This window comes from Apodemus sylvaticus, chromosome 4, assembly GCF_947179515.1.
Source record: "Apodemus sylvaticus chromosome 4, mApoSyl1.1, whole genome shotgun sequence".
NCBI lineage: Eukaryota > Metazoa > Chordata > Mammalia > Rodentia > Muridae > Apodemus > Apodemus sylvaticus.
In genome coordinates, this window is record NC_067475.1 from 14059655 (window position 1) to 14079004 (window position 19350).

At 42.1% G+C, this 19350-nt stretch overlaps 1 protein-coding gene across 2 annotated transcripts in view; it reads left to right on the forward strand.

The window, feature by feature from the left end:
• The window catches only part of Prkacb (protein kinase cAMP-activated catalytic subunit beta), an 85664-nt gene extending 67722 nt beyond the window's left edge, over positions 1–17942 (forward strand). For both annotated transcript variants that reach the window (XM_052178977.1, XM_052178976.1), the window contains exons 6-10: positions 296–422; positions 1835–1930; positions 3098–3220; positions 11607–11771; positions 16881–17942. In XM_052178977.1, the coding sequence (XP_052034937.1) occupies positions 296–422; positions 1835–1930; positions 3098–3220; positions 11607–11771; positions 16881–17006 (637 nt within the window). In that variant the 3' untranslated portion in view covers positions 17007–17942. The remainder of the gene's footprint in view (positions 1–295; positions 423–1834; positions 1931–3097; positions 3221–11606; positions 11772–16880) is intronic.
• Positions 17943–19350: the final 1408 nt, after the last annotated feature.

Genomic DNA, 19350 nt, shown 5'->3' on the forward strand with positions numbered 1-19350 from the left:
TGGAGCCTGTAACCTGGTAACTGTAGTGACTGTAGTGGTGGCTCTTCTAGACCACAGAGTGGCCACCTGCTTTTCCATCCTCTCAAGCGCAGCTGTATTCACAGTGACATCACCATCTCCCAGTTTGGGCAATGATAACTTACAATAAGATGTGTTATTTGAAGGCAATAGATATTTGGAAAATGACAAATTCTTCACCAGTATTTAAATAAGGAAACCCTCTCCCCAACTACATTACTCCATTTGCATTTGCATAATCCCCTATTTTTACAGGAAGCTGTTTTCTCTTTTCCAGTGAACCCCACGCCCGTTTCTATGCAGCCCAGATTGTGCTAACGTTTGAGTACCTCCATTCCCTCGACCTCATCTACAGAGATCTCAAGCCGGAAAACCTCTTAATTGACCACCAGGGTTACATCCAGGTAGGAGTGGATCACATGGCATGGACGCATTTGGCAAACACTGAAATAGCTTCACACATTTTGCCTTAAATGTCAGTGTTTGATGGTTCAGTTGGTTGGTTGAGTACATCACACAGGAAGAAGGAGCCTGTTTGTATCTCCTAGAGTCAGCGGCTGTGAACTAAGCTTGGTCTCCTGCCAAAAGAAACAGTATGGCTAACTGAGTGCTCTGGGTGTCAGGAGTCTTGTGTGTGCAGGTTGAGCACATCTCAGTCTGAGAATCCCAATCAAAACCATTCCAGTCTGAAACTTGTTTGTCTATTGACATGCCACCCTAATGGAGAAATGCTCAGGTGACTTCATGTTAGGCGCCCTGAGGATAGCATTTTCGATGATTCCTCCAGGCTGTGACTGTGCAGTGTTTATTAAACATGAATTCTGGGTCTAGTCCTTCACCAGGGTCTCGATGCTCATTTGGAATTTTTTTTTTTTTTTTTTTTTTTTTTTTTTTTTTTTTTTGGTTTTTCAAGACAGGGTTTCTCTGTAGCCCTGGCTGTCCTGGAACTCAGTCTGTAGACCAGGCTGGCCTTGAACTCAGAAATCCACCTGCCTCTGCCTCTCTGCCTCTCTGCCTCTCTGCCTCTCTGCCTCTCTGCCTCTCTGCCTCTCTGCCTCTCTGCCTCTCTGCCTCTGTCTCCCAAGTGCTGGGATTAAAGGTATGCTCCACCACTGCCCAGCTTTTTCCTTTTTTTTTTTCTTTTTCTTTTTTTTTTTTTCATTTGGAATTATTGAAAAAACTGGAAAAATCTAAACCCTGAAACACTCTTGGTGCCAAATATTTTGGATAAGCAGTAGTCAATCTGTGTTGCCTCTTTTAATACTAATAATAACTCTGTGAATTATAAATACTCTTATTATCATGATCTTAAAGTTAATGAGTCTTAGTCATGGAATACAAGTACCTAGTCAGGAATACAAGAATTAGAATTTTAACCCAGAAAGTCTAGCAACATTTACCACTCAAGTATGTGGCTGGCTGAGACCTAACTGCACACACAGTGATTAGTGGCTGTTTTTTCTCTAGTTCCTTTAGTAGCTTGAGGCCACGGCTTTCTACAGCTTACCTGTCAGAGGAATATCCACAGAGGGTGACCCTCGGCGTGGGCGGAGCCGTGCAGGCCTGGGGTGTTTGCCCAGCTCGGCCCTCCCCTTCCACACCTCGTCCTCACATGGAAGGCTTAGGCCCTGCCAGGCTAGGCTTGCTTTTTGTTTTGAAAAGAGATGGAGTTTAAATAACCACCTTCATGGATTACTATTAATCATGTTGACTTTTTGTTCATATATATTATTTAATCCTGAATTCCTAACTTTGGATTTAAGAACAGGACCTCTGTTCTCTGAGTGAGTTTTCACATTTCTGCTTCCCTTCATAGGTCACAGATTTCGGATTCGCCAAAAGAGTCAAGGGCAGGACTTGGACACTGTGTGGCACTCCAGAGTACCTGGCCCCGGAGATCATCCTCAGCAAGGTACTGTGTGCTGTCGGCACACACAGGCAGGTGCCTGCCGGCCTTCAAGTTACAGATTCCAACCTCCCAGGGCACGATCCCTAAGTGGCAGTCTGCCTGGAGCTGCTCACACATCTCTAAGTTGTGTTAGTTTTGACCTGAGTCCTGATGAAGCAGAGTGACGACCTTCAGCGCAGGAGGCAGTCCTGGTTCTTCCCAACAGCAAGGATCCCAGTGCAGAAGGCTTGTTCCCCGCCCCTCCCAGATGCTGAGCTAGGGACACTTGTCAGTTCTTCCTCTTTCAAACTCACCTAAGTGAAGGGAAGATGTTTGAGACATCTTAGCAGAAAGGCTGAGCATTGTTTTTCCCTCATAATCTTCAGCCGCACAGACCATGGCTGCTTAGCAGCTGCTGTATAATGTTCTATAGATTGAGGATATGTTGATCTGAACCTCGTCACCAGGTGTCCTCTTACAGACTCAGCATGTGCATTTAGTAAGCTTGATGTGACAGAAGGCAAAGGAAACAGACCAGACCTTTGAATCATCTTTCCTCACAATGTGCTCTTTAAGCACGCCTTTCCCTGGCTACACTGCCACACAACTGTGCATGGTTTCCCTCTGCTGCCTTCAGGAGATGAGAAGTAGACACGCCAAGTAGCAAAAGTCACATGCACTTGAACACTACTTCTGATTAGAGGCCACATTCAATTTTAACTTTTCAAAAGATACTGAAAGAGACATGATTGTGTCAAGTGTTCTCACCCTCCCTCCAGATCCCAGAGTGTAGGCTGTTCAGAAGTCACCCCATCATTTGCTCATCCAGTAATCCTATTTTTGTTTTGGAATTTCTGACCTTGCTAGCTATACTTTTGCATATTGCACACCTAATGTACAGGGTTGTGACCTAGGATGGGCCTCCAGTAATAGTTTGCTCTACTTCCCTTTCTATTGTCAGTGTTGTCCTCAGTGATTTTTTAGAACTCAGATTTAATAGTCCTTCCCTATAACACATTCCAATATCTGGAAATTCTTTGCTTCATTTAAACTTGCCCTAATAGGTTTTTATTCATTTATCATATTCTATTCTACACAACTGCGAAAAACTGCTACAATCATGTTCATACATTTCCATTTCATTTTGAAATTACTGGTGACTCACTGTTCACTGATGTTGCTCTATCCCAGGGTTACAATAAGGCGGTGGACTGGTGGGCACTGGGCGTGCTGATCTACGAGATGGCTGCAGGCTATCCCCCATTCTTTGCTGACCAGCCAATTCAGATTTATGAGAAGATTGTTTCTGGAAAGGTGAGTCTAACTATTCCTTCCTCCGTGCTGTCTGTGCATGAGGCTAAAGCACCAGGCTGGACCCCTGTCATGCTGTCAGGTTAGCGCCTAAGCTGCTGGGAAGCAGAGACTCTGCACTGCTGCTCTAGACCAGGGAGCTGCTGGACACAGGCAGCGGGGCTAGGATGAGAAGCCAGCCAGCTGTGGTTGTAATTATTCTCAGTATCCCCGTAAACCAGAACTGTGATCTCATGTGAATTTGCAGTTGGAGTTTTAGGGGCTGTTTTTATGTAACTGTTCTAAAAACAGATGTCTTATTTGAATTACATCAAAATTAAAAGTCAAAATAATTTGGATGGGCCTTTTCTAAGAAGAATTCACAGAACTGAGTTCAACAGAATTGCTTATGTTTAATGTGATTATAATTGGGGCTGATTTCTAGCAAGTAGGAAATAACAATTATCCTTGACCATGAGTGGACTCAGCTTGTAACGCTGTCCAAAATTACTCCATACACTCTTGCTTTCCTTTTTCATTTTTAGTCCATAATTTTTCTTCCGAAAGTACTTGTTTAGAGTCGTTCATTCTCACGTTAGCTGTTGCTTGAGACCACTCTGAAATGACTGCTGCCATTTTCAGTAGACAGGGAAGAAAGCACAGCACTGGAAGCTTCAGGAGTGGGAGAGAGAGCTCTGCAGGAAAAGGCAGCTCTCTAGGCCCAGGGACCTGGGTTCAGAGAGAGAGAGAGAGAGAGAGAGAGAGAGAGAGTCAGGTCTTCTGGATTGCCCTCTGGGTGGCACTCATGTGCCCTTCCCCCACAGAAAGGAGCCTGTAACCAACCCAAGCACTCACAGGAAGGGGCCTTCTGCTTAGCATGTACCCCATGGCCCTTACTCATCCTTTTGTTTTTAATACCTCGGATGGGACCTGTGGCTCAAACTAATATTGTTGAGATGAATGCACTTACTATTTTGATTATTGTTATATTTTATGACCGTCTTAGGCAAAGATAAGTCTGATCAGCCTAGCAGTGTAGTCTCCATTTCTTTCTAACCAACCAGATCCACACTCGGCAATTTTTAGCATCAATGAATTTAAATTTCACAATGTTAAATATTTACAAGGTACCATGAATATCCAATAACATAGTAATTTATCCTTTATGCTAGGATCCATATTTAAGTTCATTGTGGCCCCAATGAGGCTGCTGGGGATGACTCAGTAGACTGTATCCAACCATTGCTGCCTCCACTTCCCAGTGTTGTTTCCACATCTCGGTGTGTGTGTGCTCTCTATGAGAAGTAGGAGGATTTTGTCCTGGTATTTTATTACATTTTCTAACCATCGACATTAACCTTAACTTTGTCATGGGTAAAATGCAAAGCCTTTTTGCAAATAAATAAGCTGAGACTAGTATTGAAAGAGTTGCAATCTGACGATACAGGTGATACAGGAGGTGCTTTGCGGCCTTCCTGCTGAGGGCTGAGGGCAGAAGCCCTGCTGCTCTTGTGCTTGAGCCTCTGCCTCAGGGCTCTCAGCCATCACAGAGTATGAAATCACAGTAAGAACCTTTAATGTGCACAAAGGGAAACATGGGTGAAAGTTAGGAGACAAGGGAGTGACTTTGTCGGAAGAATGTGGGAAGAGAGAGACTTGCAGAGATCCAGGGTTTGGTTCCTAGAATCCACATGGCAGCTAAGGTCCTGAGTTCTGTGGAATCTGATGCTCTCCTGACCTCCATGGGCTTCTGCACACATGTGATACACAGAAAGTCATGCAGGTACACACATGTATGCATAAAAAGAATAAATAAATAAATACATCTTTAAAAAGAAAGAATGTGAGAAGTAAATACTATTCAGAAGAGAATAAGAGCCCAAGATCATGAAGATGGCTAAGAAAACTGAGATATATTGAAACTGTAAGAGGAGGATAGTTTGTTAATGCAGAGTAGAAATATGGCCAGAATGGAAATTTGGAAATTATAAGAATGTTTTAAATATTTTAATGGAGGTAATTATAAACTTCCTGAACCTTTACTATACAACTTTTATTCTTCTTCATAAAATAAATCAAATTATGACAAAGATGCTATGTAATCTGCATTTATGTTTACTTAGAACAGTTGCTCCAGTTAAAATACATGCATGTGTTGAGGTCAACCTCAGTTTGGGTAATGTTTTCAGCTGTTTGTGAATTTTTTCATTTCATGTCTAATTTTAATATTTTGTATTTGATAAGTGAATATGTTCTAAATAGATAACCATGTAAAATATAATCACACTTTTAAAATAACATAAATATATGACATCATGGTATGATGCTGTTCATCATTTATTTGGAAGCACAACAGTGTTCGATGCTGTCGTACTTGGCTGAGGGTCTGATCCTGTCTCCTTGTTAGAGAGTCTCTACCATGTCCCTGCCTGAGGTCACATACCATGTCACCACCTCATCATCTTAGAATCTGTACAGTGCGACATACAAGTCATAATCCCCAGTTCTCCCATAATACTGTTTGAGCTTCAGGTCCAAGCCGAAGGATGTGTCCATGCTGCAAGGCTGTTACTGCCTCCCTTAGTACATACAGGCCGGGCTGGATGTTAACTAGCTTTTAAGTTTAACAGCTCATGGCATTAAAATCCAATTTCAGTCTTATATTTGGGTATTCTATATTTGTAGTTTTAGTTCCGATTTGCTTTTTCATGTTAGGAGGTGGTATGTGCCTGTGCTCTTAACACTGGGAGAAGAGGTGAGATGTTAAGGAGTTTCAGACCAATCTGGGCTACTACATGGAACAACAACAAAAAAGAACAACAAAAAAGAACAAAAAGGAATAGCTCTGTCTGATCTTTTCAAAAGCAAATTACTTAATACAATAATATTGCATTCTGTTCTGAAACCCTGTTATAAAATAGGTACAATGTTAAAAATAAAACAAAAGTTATTAAGTGATTACTTCACTTGTATACATACATTTGAATATTAAATTATTAAGCAATTTCTTTTATTTTAACGCAGATGGTATTTTTAAGTGAACAGAATATTAGATGGTCAGTCAGCTTTTATACTCTCTCCTACACATATTTTGCCTTTGAAAAACAGAGGAGGTGGCATTTAAATGTCAGATTATTCATGACTATTAAGGTTCAGAGATGCAACTTGGAAATGCAGCTGACAGACAAGATTTCCAATCCTGCAGTTACTGTGCCCATCCTAGCAATGCATGCACTGTGTTTCTGAATATAGTCTTTACATTTCATGCCTGAGTGCCAGAAGTGTATAATGAGAGTCAGGTATGGTTTCCATAGCAACCCTATCTGGCTATGTTACCAATGGGAATATAAAAATCAATATTGTGTTCAAAAATGGTATGTGAGAACAGAATAATCAAGTAACAGCTGTTACAGAAAACCGAATTTGAGTCTTTGACTTATGTAACTTGAAAATGTCTTAGGTTTACTATATATAATATAAATATTATTCTGTTCTTCACGAGCAGCAAGACACTGCAGGAAATGTAGGAGCATATGCATCAATGTATACTGACCAGTGAGTTCATTAATTTTTGTTGAAGGGACATTAGTATTCACATGATGGATAACTGGTTAGTAGCCCAAAGGACATTCCCTCTGGGAATGGATCCCAAAGTCTCTCTCCAGGTTCCGTGACTCACAAGGCCCAGCACATACTGGTAATTGGATTTAGATTTGTGGCAGTCATAAGGTAGATAGCCACATGAACACAGAGAAGAGGCAGGCCAAGCAAGTCCACATGAGACTGGGCACAGACTGGTAGGCCTGCAGGAGCTACCTGTGGCCCACGGGGATGCATTTAACTGCCATCTACTCACCAAAGCACACACGTGTGAGGTGTTACAGATCAGTGACAGCCACAGGAAGCCCAGTGTTCTTACTGGTGGCTTGTCGCCCATGCACCCTCTCCTTACCACACAGTGCCATCCTGGACTCACATTCAGACAAACCATGTGTCTGTAGATCCTGTAGATCTGTGCACCGTGAGCCACACAGCCTTCAGGGAAGTTTCATACAGTGTAAGGAACTGACACCACTCAAGGTCCCAGCTCTCTGACAAACACAGAAATTGGAAGCAGGATTAAACCCAGCTCTTCATGCTTTCTAGACAAGTGCTCTTCTAGCTGAGCTATGCCACGGCCCTAAATGTGCTTGTGAAATAGAAAGCAGTTGTGTTGTCTTCATAAAACCTAGGCCATCTGTTAACATTTTGTTCTGGTGATTTACTAATCTATCAGTACCTGCTTCCAGATAGTCTTTTACTGGGCTCGTGAGCAGACAGTTGTAACAATGACTGCTTTGGGGGAGGAAAAGGATGAGAAGTGAACAGTAGCCCTCTGCACCCGCCTGTAGGTTTCCCTCAGAGACCCCACAGACAGGCACTGTATTTACAGAGAGGCTTTCCTGCCCCAGTCCTCTCTCCACTTGTGGACTGCAGGCTGATGCACTTTCCCTGAGGACCTCGCTCGGGCCCTGTGAGTATTAGCACATTGCTAGAATGCCTAGGGTGCAAATGAGAATTTAATTAATATAGCACTTTTTCTCTACTAAATAGAACTAGAAATGGTTCCTTACAACATAATCCAATATGCTGTGACCAGAGGTTGACAGAGTGCTGCTTGGTGCAGTGTGTGAGCTCTTCGATGAGTTGCTTTAACCCGAGCAAGTTTATTCAGAGCACAGAACGTTTACTAGTTATATAATCTTTGCCCCAATCCAATACCTGTAGAATACTAACAGGATGCTCCTTCCATCAGCCAGAAATCAATTCTATAACTTCTGATATTAAATTTGACTTAGTATTATTTTATTGCTAAATGGGAGGGGGGTCAGTAAGACTAGTTAGTGAATATAAGTGATAGATACCATGACAGCATGCAATGACTTGCTTTTTGATGTTACTTCACCTTTGATAAATATATTTATAAATTTAAATTTGTAGAAAATAATAGTTATTCCAAAATTGAAATGCATGAGCCTGTAATTGGTACTGAGAGCATAAGAGTCTGTCAGGTGTGCTCATCCTGAGCTGAGTGGTACATGGGACGGAAGTGATTTGAACAAGTCACTTAGGATACCAGCTGCTCGCACAGTGCTGATCCTTTAACACATGGCTAGGGTCATCCATTTTCTACCATTCTATCAAAATTTCAACATGACTGTATTTTGGTATTTTGGAAACATTAAATTATGATTTTCTATTTTCCAGGCTTCTTCTTTGATTAAAGTGGTATCTAATAGAAATGCTTAAAAATATGGGAAGTATATTACTATTGGGCATAATAAAAGTTGCTTTCGTAAATGTAAAATGATTTTTTCATACTGTCAAATGAAATATATTTCCTTATAACTGGACAAATTGAGACTGAAAAGGGTAAATGCATTTTTTTAGGTCATAGACTATGTATAGAATTCAAGCTGAGACTGGAAGTCAGGGTGTTTCTTCTGAGGAGATGACCTGACCGGGAGTGCTGGCGTCTGTCATCCTTGGTGCTTAGGAGACTGAGGATGGCAGGATGATCGCTGACTCCAGGACTGAGTCCAGGCTGGGCAGCATTACGAGAGCCTACCTTTGCAGTCAGGAATTGCAAACATAAAATAAATAGCTTGATAGCTATTGTAACTTGTGATTCCATGTCCCCCACACAGGGGAAACGGTTTGGCTGTGCTTTTAGATATACTTTTGATCTGTCACCTAAGCCACTAAAGCAGTTGGTTTTGTAAAAACAAGTCCCATCCTACCACTTGTATAAGGCCCTGTGATGGAAGGCTGCAGCTACAGTCCAAGGTTATCTTCCAGCTCCACATGCTCCAGGCCCTGGGTTCAGTTCCCAGAGCCAAAACCAAAGTGATAACAGAAAACCCTTTTCCTTGATTCCCGTGTTCTCCAGAGTAGAAGTCTGTGAGGAGTGATGTTCACACTTCTAGATCATCTTGGTGCTGCCCTTATTTATTCATGCACCTTTCTCAGTAGGACTTTCTCTCGATCCCAAGCACATGAGTAGGTTTAAATTAGTGGTTTTAAATCCCTGTATTTATTATATATTTATTAACATCAGAGCGGGTCTACCTGTTGGGTACAGCTAGTTAGTTGTGGTCATAGCCCACCCCGTGTGGTTCCCATCTTTGGTACCCAACCCTGGAGGCACAAACTTGGGTTTTCTGTGCATTTCAACACTGCAGACAGTTCTGATGCTTGTCGTCTGCTACGAGCTTGCTCTACACGTCTGTAGGTCACTTGAGAGACAGGTCTACCTGAGCAGTGCATGACTAGCAAACTCAGAGTTAACATGGTCTCAGAAGATGGGAGAAGGTCACAGGAGACATTAAGGGAAATCAAAGCAAATACTCAAGAAGAGGTGTGTGCCACACTGCAGACACCTTTTCCACACCAGCCGTGCCCAGTTCCAACAGCCTCATCCCTCAACCCATGGACTGGTGGGTTAGACTTCCTCATTCTGCCCTCGGCTTTTTACAACTACTTCAGCTTTTATCTGCCCTGTCTCATACTGGCAGCTCAGAAATATGCAAGAGGACTGAGTTGTTTCCCCAGCAATCCCAGTGACCAGGCTGTGGGACCCTGGAGCTCAGGGTTCCAATCCTAACAAAGGCTCTCACCAGCTCCAGGATTCCTCACTTGTGATCTCACATTCTGAAATCATCATAGGCAGTAATAATGGCAAAAGTAATTTCCTCCGGGGACATGTTTGAAGAAAGGCCAAGTCACTCTCCTGTCTTAGGAATTAGTGTTTGGTCCAGGTTGTTGTGCCACTGTTAACACAGACAAAGTGATGGTCCTCACAAAGACAGTGTGGGGATATCTTGTTCTTGAACCATATTTGCACCCCATGTCTTTGTTTTCCTCCTAATCTCCTTAACCTCAGGCTCATTTCTGTCATCATACACACACACACACACACACACACACACACACACGCCTACATAAATATCTAGGATCCACTGAGAGAAAACATTTTCGAGTGAGGCTCATAGGTCACAGTTTCCTTAGGCATTCACCAGTGATTGACTCCCAGGTGACTGTGATGGTGACGGGCAGATGGGAGTAAGCAAGGACCCCTGGGGATATCTGGACTTGGCTCCTTTGCCAGACCCCAGGGTGATGGTCCTGAGGAGCCTCCTTACTGGTGCCATGGTGATGGTGTAGATGGTGTCCCTTCCAGCCCGAGGTGGGGAAGGTCCGCTGCCTGTCCTTCAGCAGCACCGCCACTTGTCCTCAGGACTCCCTTTGTGTTTATCTTTCGAGAACTTCTGGTTCATTTCATAAGCTCCTGATACAGTAGACAGGAAATACTCCTCATCTTGTAGTAATTACTTCTAGTAGGAAAGATGAACATTACAGAACATTTTTAAAACTAAACTTTCACCATCTTGACAACTCTAGATACCATTTTAGTCTGTTAGTCATGACGGTGGTGCAGGGCAGTGAGAGAGGGTCTGTGCCGATGTCAGCATGTCTGTTTGAAACTGCAGCTCTGCCTCTTAGGTCTGCAGTCTTTTTTTTTTTTTTTTTTTAAAGATTTATTTATTTATTTTATGTATGTGAGTACACTGTAGCTGTCTTCAGACACACCCGAAAAGGGCATCAGATCCCATTACAGATGGTTGTGAGTCACCATGTGGTTGCTGGGAATTGAACTCAGGACCTCTGGAAGAGCAGTCAGTGCTCTTGACTGCTGAGCCATCTCTCCAGCCCCAGGTCTGCAGTCTTAAGCAAGCAATTTTATCCTCGTACATATCAGTTGCCTTACCCGTGCCTGTAGCATATCTAAGGGCCCCTCCCGCCCCCAACAAAACCTGCAATTTTAATATTGTGTCTCCTGGGTATTCCTAGCATTGCTGTTATTTCCCAGTAGCAGAATTCTGCTTAAAGTTTTCGTTCTATCTCTAATAAATGTAATGGAGTCCTATGCTGGGAAAGGTGGTGTGGGTGTTTAAAGCCCTTTTCGGATTCCTCCTTGGTAGATCTCTTTTCAAAACACATTTACTTATGTTTTTCATATGCTACATGTTCCACTTAGATTACAAATTTAAATGGTACATCTCTGAAAGTTTTCATAATGAGGCCCAAGGGGATCTCTCTTGAAGATGGGCGAGCCTTCTGATAGTGTTGGGTGACTACATGTGTGCTTTACCTTTCTAGAGACCACTTTGTGTTCCTAACACAACTGAAGTAAGGCTTTCAGGGAAGTTTTAGCTCTCTGCCTAAATCACATTCATCCTTTAAGATGACTGCAGAGACTGGCATGTCATGAAAAGTGTTTAGAGATCACTACTACCTTTTTCTGTTTTCATGGAATCAGACAGGAGAGTCCAGCAGCTGGGACTGCTTCACCTCCGCTGTGTTCTTGCAGGTCCGGTTCCCCTCCCACTTCAGCGCTGACCTCAAGGACCTTCTGCGGAACCTGCTGCAGGTGGATCTGACGAAGCGCTTCGGGAACCTGAAGAACGGCGTGAGCGACATAAAGACCCACAAGTGGTTTGCCACGACGGACTGGATCGCTATTTACCAGAGAAAGGTGTGGCTCTGCCCCTGGTTCAGTGCCCTGAGAAGGTGTAACTTACCACACAGCAGAAATGCTCTCAACTTTAGCACATTTATCATTATTTTAAACTAATTTTAAACTAATTTTCTGCAGGATTTCAGAGTAACTTCTCTTAGATAAAAGAGAACACATATATGGCTTCCCTTGTAAATTTTTACTGTCTATACTACTCTTGACAATACTGTGGAAATAGGATTTTAGACAGTATTCTACAGGCTTGCATTTCAAAACTAATAAAAGCCACATTTGAAAGATATAAGTGAATATAATCCAAAATCAGCACATGCATAGCCACACAGAAATCAACTTAAGTTCTGGAAATGTTTTCTTATTTTAGCCTTGCTGTGGACATTTACCAAAGTTGCAGCTTTTTTCACAGATGAGGGCTCCTGAATGTCTGCTTTTCCACTCCCAGAGATATTCCCCAGTTGCTGGCCCTCCACATTCCACTGAGGTCTTAAGAACATGATTATTACTTCACTGACATTTTCTCTGAAGCATGTCCTTCCTTGCTATTCTGTATGCTCTCTCATTTTAAAATATTTCATGAGGACAGAAGCTTTACCTCCGTTGTTTTATCCTTCTCCCAGGCCAGAGCCCCAGTGCACGTGCCTGCACGTGGCTCAGTCCCTCACTGAGCCCATCTTTCTGCGCATTCAACTGTCGCACTGTCTTTACACACATGCAACCGCCCCCTACTGTCTTAACATACATGCAGCTGTCCTTCAGGCGTGTCCTCCAGTCTTTATTGATTTGCTTAGCATTCTTCCAAATAGTAGCTTAGACCCTGTGCTGGTTCTAGGTACTCTTCAAAGTGCTAAGTGATTAGTGAAGTCTTGACTCACTCCCAGTTTAGACCTCAGAGTTCAAGGGATGGAAGGCGAATCAGCCTGCTGTGCTAATAAATTTTGAAGGAATCTAGTGCGTGCTTTGTACCTGAGCGGCTAGATGTCCTTATCTGCTTCATTGCTTGCTTCCTTCCTTCCCAGAAGACTCTGAAGTGTTAGAGGGTCAAGCAGTGTGAACAACAGGTGTAAATGCATCTCTCACACTAGGGGAGCACATGATTAAATAGAGCACAGCTGGAGCGGCCAGCAGTGTTTTGAAGGGGGGCGGGGCGAGGAAAGGGAGAGGAGAGAGAGAAAAGAGGAGGGGTTGGGGGAGAGAAATGAAGAGAGAGACCAACCAAGACCCTGAGTCAGATCAATTGTGCAAATCTATTTCCCAAGTTCTCAGTGTTAACAGCCTCAATAACACCAGTGTGTTACTTAATAGTAATTACTTTACCATGGTAATAAATTGGGAAATTTAAGAAAAGGTTTTGCTCCATTAACTTTATCTCTCCTTTCACTCTTGCATGCTAAGTTAAAAATAACTTGGATGAAGTGTATATATTTAACTTTCTCCCTCCCCACCCCCAGAAAAACCACAGCTTCTGATGTTTCAGAGTCTTGCCACATTTCATGAACAACTTCAGAGCACATTTCCTGAGGAAAAATAATTTAACACTCCATTTTATATTGAAAGCAGTTTTTCTAATTAATTAAAATATAAAAGATTATTAAAATCAAAGCTATACAGGAATTTTAAAATTCAGCTAATAACATAGCAAGGCCAAACAGTACAGTCATCATGCCCCACCAACTCCCAAAGCTCAGAACCAAGCCCAGGGATTGTGCTTTGGGCATCATTAGCTCAACACTGTTAAGTAGTCACAAATAAGGACCCTGGTGATTAAAACAGTCTTTCCAGCTCACAAAACATGCTGTGTGCCTCTTCTAGATTTGCTCGAGTGAAGACAGGTCTTCATGGTCAGTAAAGGGGTGCTCATCAGTCTTTGAGGTTTTCCTGTTAAAAGAAGAATGCATGTTTTGTTTAATTATGTTTTCATTTTACTAATTATAATCATGACCCTCAAATAGGATGACTGCTTTAAATATCAGTGCTGCCACATAGCTTCTCAGTTTGATACCAGCCTTACCAGGTTCAAATCTCGGCACATTACTATTTGAAAATCTGCCCCCCCCCCTTTTTTTCTGGGTTTTTGTGGGGGTCATTTGCTTGAGACAGATTCTCACTCTGTAACTCAAGTTGGTTCAGAACTACATAGGTCTATCCTTAACACCCCTGCTGGGGGGGAGGGGGGTCCTCTGACCTTGGCTTCCCAGGTGCTGGCATTCTAGGAAAAGTACAGAGCATTAAATACATTCAGATTGTATAGGGAACCTGTTCAACTTGTAGCTTTGAACAATTGGGAAAGGGGGAGGCTATTTCAACAGGAAGGAGAAAGAAGAGGGAGGGAGGAAGAGAGAAAGAGGCAGGGTGGGGGCAGGGGGCAAGGAAAGGGAGAGGAGAGAGAGAAAAGAGGAGGGGATGAGGAAGAGAAATGAAGAGAGAGCTCAACCAAGACCCTGAACTCTGGACGTAGGTAGCTGTGAGCCTGAGTCAGATCAATTGTGCATTACAGTGTGATTTTGAGCACATTGTTAAACTATGTAAATATAAGCATCATTACTGTAAAGTGTGGGATAAGGTAGAGAATTCAACAGGAGCAAGGAATGTCGAGGCAGACTAGATCATAGGTCCTGGTTCCATTCCGGGTATAGGTGTGGGCTCCACCCATGCAGACATGACCTGTGTTGACCCTGAGTGTCTCCCAGCTCCTTCCTCACTCCTCATCCCTGTGGTCCCACGGTGACCTCAGTGCCACGCGCGTCAGTCTGCCTCACACTTGTTGCTGCACACATCCCGTGAGGTGCTGACTGCACATGACAGAACCATTGGAAGGCCTCTGCTTGATACCTGATTGCTTCCGGGCTTAGAGATCACATTTATTGTTGTACAATAGCTAACCATCTGGTCGTTACATTATTGAGAAATCTTGATATAGCCCCTTGCAAGTACTAAACTATAATATCGTACATTTGTCCCCATGTTTTTTAAACATACTATGTCTCTGTATTTATTCAAATATTTTCTGGCACTACTTGGCAATTTTAAAATTCCCCATATAGTTGCAAGTTTCCTTATACAGAATTATTTGTATTTGTCCCTTATAAATTTTAGTTAAAAAAAACCCAAAAACTTGGTTTTCTCCAGCCAGTTTTAAAAACTGACATTTTTCTGTAAAATTGTCCCTACTGCTAATCATTATTGTTTTTATCATCTTTATATTTATTGTTAGTCAGTACTGTACTTAAGTATCTATTTCTATAACATGTATTGTGATTTGTTAGTTTGGTTGGGGGGTCGTTTGTTTCTCTGCATAGCCTTGGCTGTCCTGGAACTTACTCTGTAAACAGGCTGGTCTTGAACTCACTGAGATTGTCCCGTCTCCGCCCCTGAGTGCTGGGGTTAAAGGTGTGTGCAACCACAGCCTGGTTTCTTAGCACTTAATAGTTCTGATGTATAAACCTTGGTGTGAGGAAGACAGACTGATCTGAGTTTAAGGCCAGCCTGGTCTATAGAGTGAGTTGCAGAACAACCAAGGCTACACAGAGAAACCCTGTCTGAAGAAACAGAGTTCTGATTTTGAATCTTTTCATCCTAATATTTTTAAATAAAATTTTCTGATGGTATTCAGCAAATATATTCTATCACACAGCAAATTATTAATAATCTTTCTAAAATTGTAATAGAACTGACTTACTCCTGCTCATGTAGATTTCCTTTATCTCAGGAAGGGCTTGACCCATTCCAAATAGCACACTGACTGCCTGGAAGTAGCTTGTGCTAACAGGCCAGGTCATCCTGGGAGGCTGCTGCTGGACACATCAATCTGTTATAGTGAAGTGGGCGTGAGAAGCAGCAGAAGGCACAAAGAGTAAAAACTACCTTACTGTAGATACTGGTTTCCGTATCTCTTCACTTGTCCACACTGCAGTGCAGAAATGAGACAGTATGTTTAAATAGCCCACACACAGCCTTTATTTCCTGGCAATGAGCAATGAAACAGCCAAATGTACCTAGCAGAAAGATAGAAAGCAAGCCCAAAATAAAGAGGTGGCCTGGACAGCTCAGGCAGCACAATCATTCTCTAGAGACAGTCTGATTCTAAACCACCATCTGGCTAGAAAGGAACCAATGTGTGCTTGGCCCAGTCTGTAGGATACAGTGGCGGTCCCAGGCCATAGTGCAAGGCGGCCGGCCATCTGGGAAACAGAGCATTAGAATCTCTGCTCACACTTATTTGTCACCTTCTTCTTTTCATGTGTCTGTCTTATCTATAACCTAGGATATACTGATAGTCATGGCATAAATAAATAAATAAATAAATAAATAAATAAATAAATAAATAAATAAATATCCATGTAGTGATATACTAGAAAATACTTAATGAGATCACTGCTGTACGTAGAAGAAAAAGCCCTTGAGAGTTTGAAACTTGCCTTAGTCATTTATTAGTGATATAAATTCAGTCAGCTCTCTTTTGTAATCTTTAAAACAGGGATGAAAATGGCGGCCTTGCCTTTCCTATGGCGTGGGGAAGAGGGCATGGTGGCAGAGCGAACAGCTGTGATTGTAAACCCAGTGCTGCCAAGTAACGCTGCAGTCATCACAGCTCTGAAAGCTTCTCCTCACACATAGTAGGCACGCCATAAGAGTTTATGGAAAGACATCATTTCCAGAGTCAACAGAAAGAAAATGTTTAGAATTTGAGTTCTGTGATTCTGTGAGATGTCTCCCTAACTTAGACTTTTCATAGTCAGGGGTCTTACGTAAGCTTAGGAATTAGAAAAGACATTGAAAGTATAAAATGTATTAACCACAGAAGAAAGAAGTTGAAGAAAATAATGAAAGCCTTGGAAATAAATTGATAAAAATAAAATAAAATGGAAAGTTTTCTAGAGCTTAGAGCCAGCCATTTGATGCTTTTCACTGAATGGTCTGGAAACTGTTCTGGTATTTGGTTGTGGTTCTCCAGTGAAAATGTGAGGTTCTGGCTAACTTGTAGTGCTCACACTTCAAGCACTTCCTGTGATTAAAGATGCCAGTGTGATGCATGCTAGGAAGTCATTGTTCTTGGTGTCTGGAAGTGTCTGAGGAGTTGTTCTCTTACTTTCCTCCTGATGTCAATTGCAGGTTGAGGCTCCATTCATACCAAAGTTCAGAGGCTCTGGCGATACCAGCAACTTCGATGACTATGAAGAAGAAGAAATCCGTGTGTCTATAACAGAAAAATGTGGAAAGGAATTTTGTGAATTTTAGAGAGGAAAAAGATCACCCCAAGCTCACACTCAGTCCTTGCACGCTGTGGAGGTGGAAGGTGGAGCCGAGACCTGCTTGTTGGAGCGGGTTCCAATCCCTTCATTCCAGCAACTGCGTGAGGTCTTTCCTGCGTCATCAGTGTGCGCTCTGCAACCACCTGTGTACCCAGGCACCGCCCTGCAGCATTGTCTGCCGTGACACGGTGTACACCACGTCCTCCTCGTTTGGTTTTCTCCACCCTCCTACATCCTTCTCATTCACCTCTCTGACCAGTCTCCCTTTATTTTCCTGGTGTTTCAGATGGGCAGTGTTATGGCTGTGTGAGATTTAGAAGGAGAGCTACACGTTGCTTTTGTAGTTTTGAGTGATATTTTTGCTGACCAGTGGCTTGAAGATAAACTCTGATGATTATTTTTATTTTGAGTAGCTTGGACTCGGTTTTGCCAAAACTCTTAGTAATTTTGAAGATGGGATGTCTTATCAGCACGGGGATTTGCATACATGAAGATGACGTTTCAGGACTCACTGACATAGCAGTGAGTCGAGCACCCAGATGAGCAGTGAGGGTTCCTGGGAGAGGCTTCGTCCCTGGCCTCCTGAGAGGCTTCTCTCCACAGCAGTTGTCAGGAGCAGTGAGGGCGTGGCTCCTCGCCCCAGCTGTCTTCCTTGGTACCAGCTTCTCTGTGTATTAGGAGAGAGGCCTAAGGTGTCTAAGATGTCACTCTTCTTTGGGGCCTTTAGCCAGTATTTCAGGAAAGCGTGACTGATAAATGACACTTTGTGAGGTTTCTCAGTCCCCCTCCGTGGGCTCTCAAGGGAAGAAAGCAAACATGGACTTGGAAAAATGCTAAGTCAGCAGAAGCCTTGATCCCTGCTTGCAGCTTAGAGGCCCTCTCCTTTAAGGGAACTCTTCTGTTTGCTTTGGTTCGTAACAGGTAGGAGAAAAAGCAAAGCAGTTGCTGTTGCTTCCTCTTTGGAGGGAAGAAGACAGCACTGTCGCAGCTTTGACATGTGTCCCGCCTGGCCAGTGACAGGAGAAGGCAAAGCTTACGAAACTGCCACATTTGTATTTCATTTTGAGGTGTGGTATCTTTAAGTACGTCAGAATTGCTAACCTCTTCTTTCTCCTTTATAGACAGAGTGTATGATCATGCAGATACAGTTTTCATATTTGCTTTTCCTTAATTTTTCTATACTTTTTGCCAATTGACTTAACAATGTTGCCATTATGAGGAAATTTCAAGCACTCTTGCACATTTAGTTCAGTGTTCCTTTGTGAATAAATGGCTTAACTTTTTTTTTACTATATTTTCATTACTTTTAATTTTCTCACTCATTTTATCTCTGTATCAGTGACCTACCTTAAATAATCCACTCACCCAAATAGTTTAAAATATTTCATTTCATGATCAATCTCCAAGATTGTTTGTAAGTCAGACCACCCCTGATGTATATAGTACCTCTATCTGCCTCCTTACTGGTGCAGGTAGGTCATTGACAGCACTCCTCGTCATATCCACACCTTCACCCAACCCTTGAAGACATTGAAAATCCTCTCTGAGACCTCTCCGCCTATCTGCATGTGTTTTGGTTGTTAAGTGTTTCTGCATGGCAGTGTCCCACAATAACAAATAATGATTTCAGTTGGTCCACCTGTATTTAAAATGTGCAAGAAAAATTGAAATATTCTGCTGTAGCAAGTTTTATGTAACAAAGATATATCATTGTGTTAATAAATTAAAAGCATCATTTGTATAAAATACTTTATTTACTTTTTTGTATTTCATTTAAACCCAAGTACATGCTAATCATGTGTTCTATGTATGCTACAAATTCTCTGGTAGTGTTGTATATTATTGTAAAATTATTTCAGTAAATAGTGGGGATGGCAATTTGATTATTATAATTTAGTTTTCAAAAATTGAACAGATTTCTATGAATCCTAAAAATATTTTTTCTATAAATTATTAGTACCCGTTTAGAATCTACCCAGGTAGATGACCCCTAGGCATATATTGGTTTCTGGGGCTTTAGAGCCATTCCATTTTACTGTCTCTGAAGTACATGAATAAACCATCAGCTGTGTCAAGGGGTCTATTTCTGACTAACCTAGTACACTAAATTGAAATATTTTTAACATGCCTAAAATTTCCATTTTTAGCCACAGCTGAAAAGATTTTCTTTAAAAACTTGAAATATTAAGTTGGTGGCAAAAACCAGTATTTTATTCTAATTAAATTACATAAGATAGAAGAAATGTTGTTTTGCCCAATAAATCAAGAGATGGTATTGTATAGGACAGAGCCCTATACTGACGGGGAAGCTGGCTGGAGTGGCGTTGTGC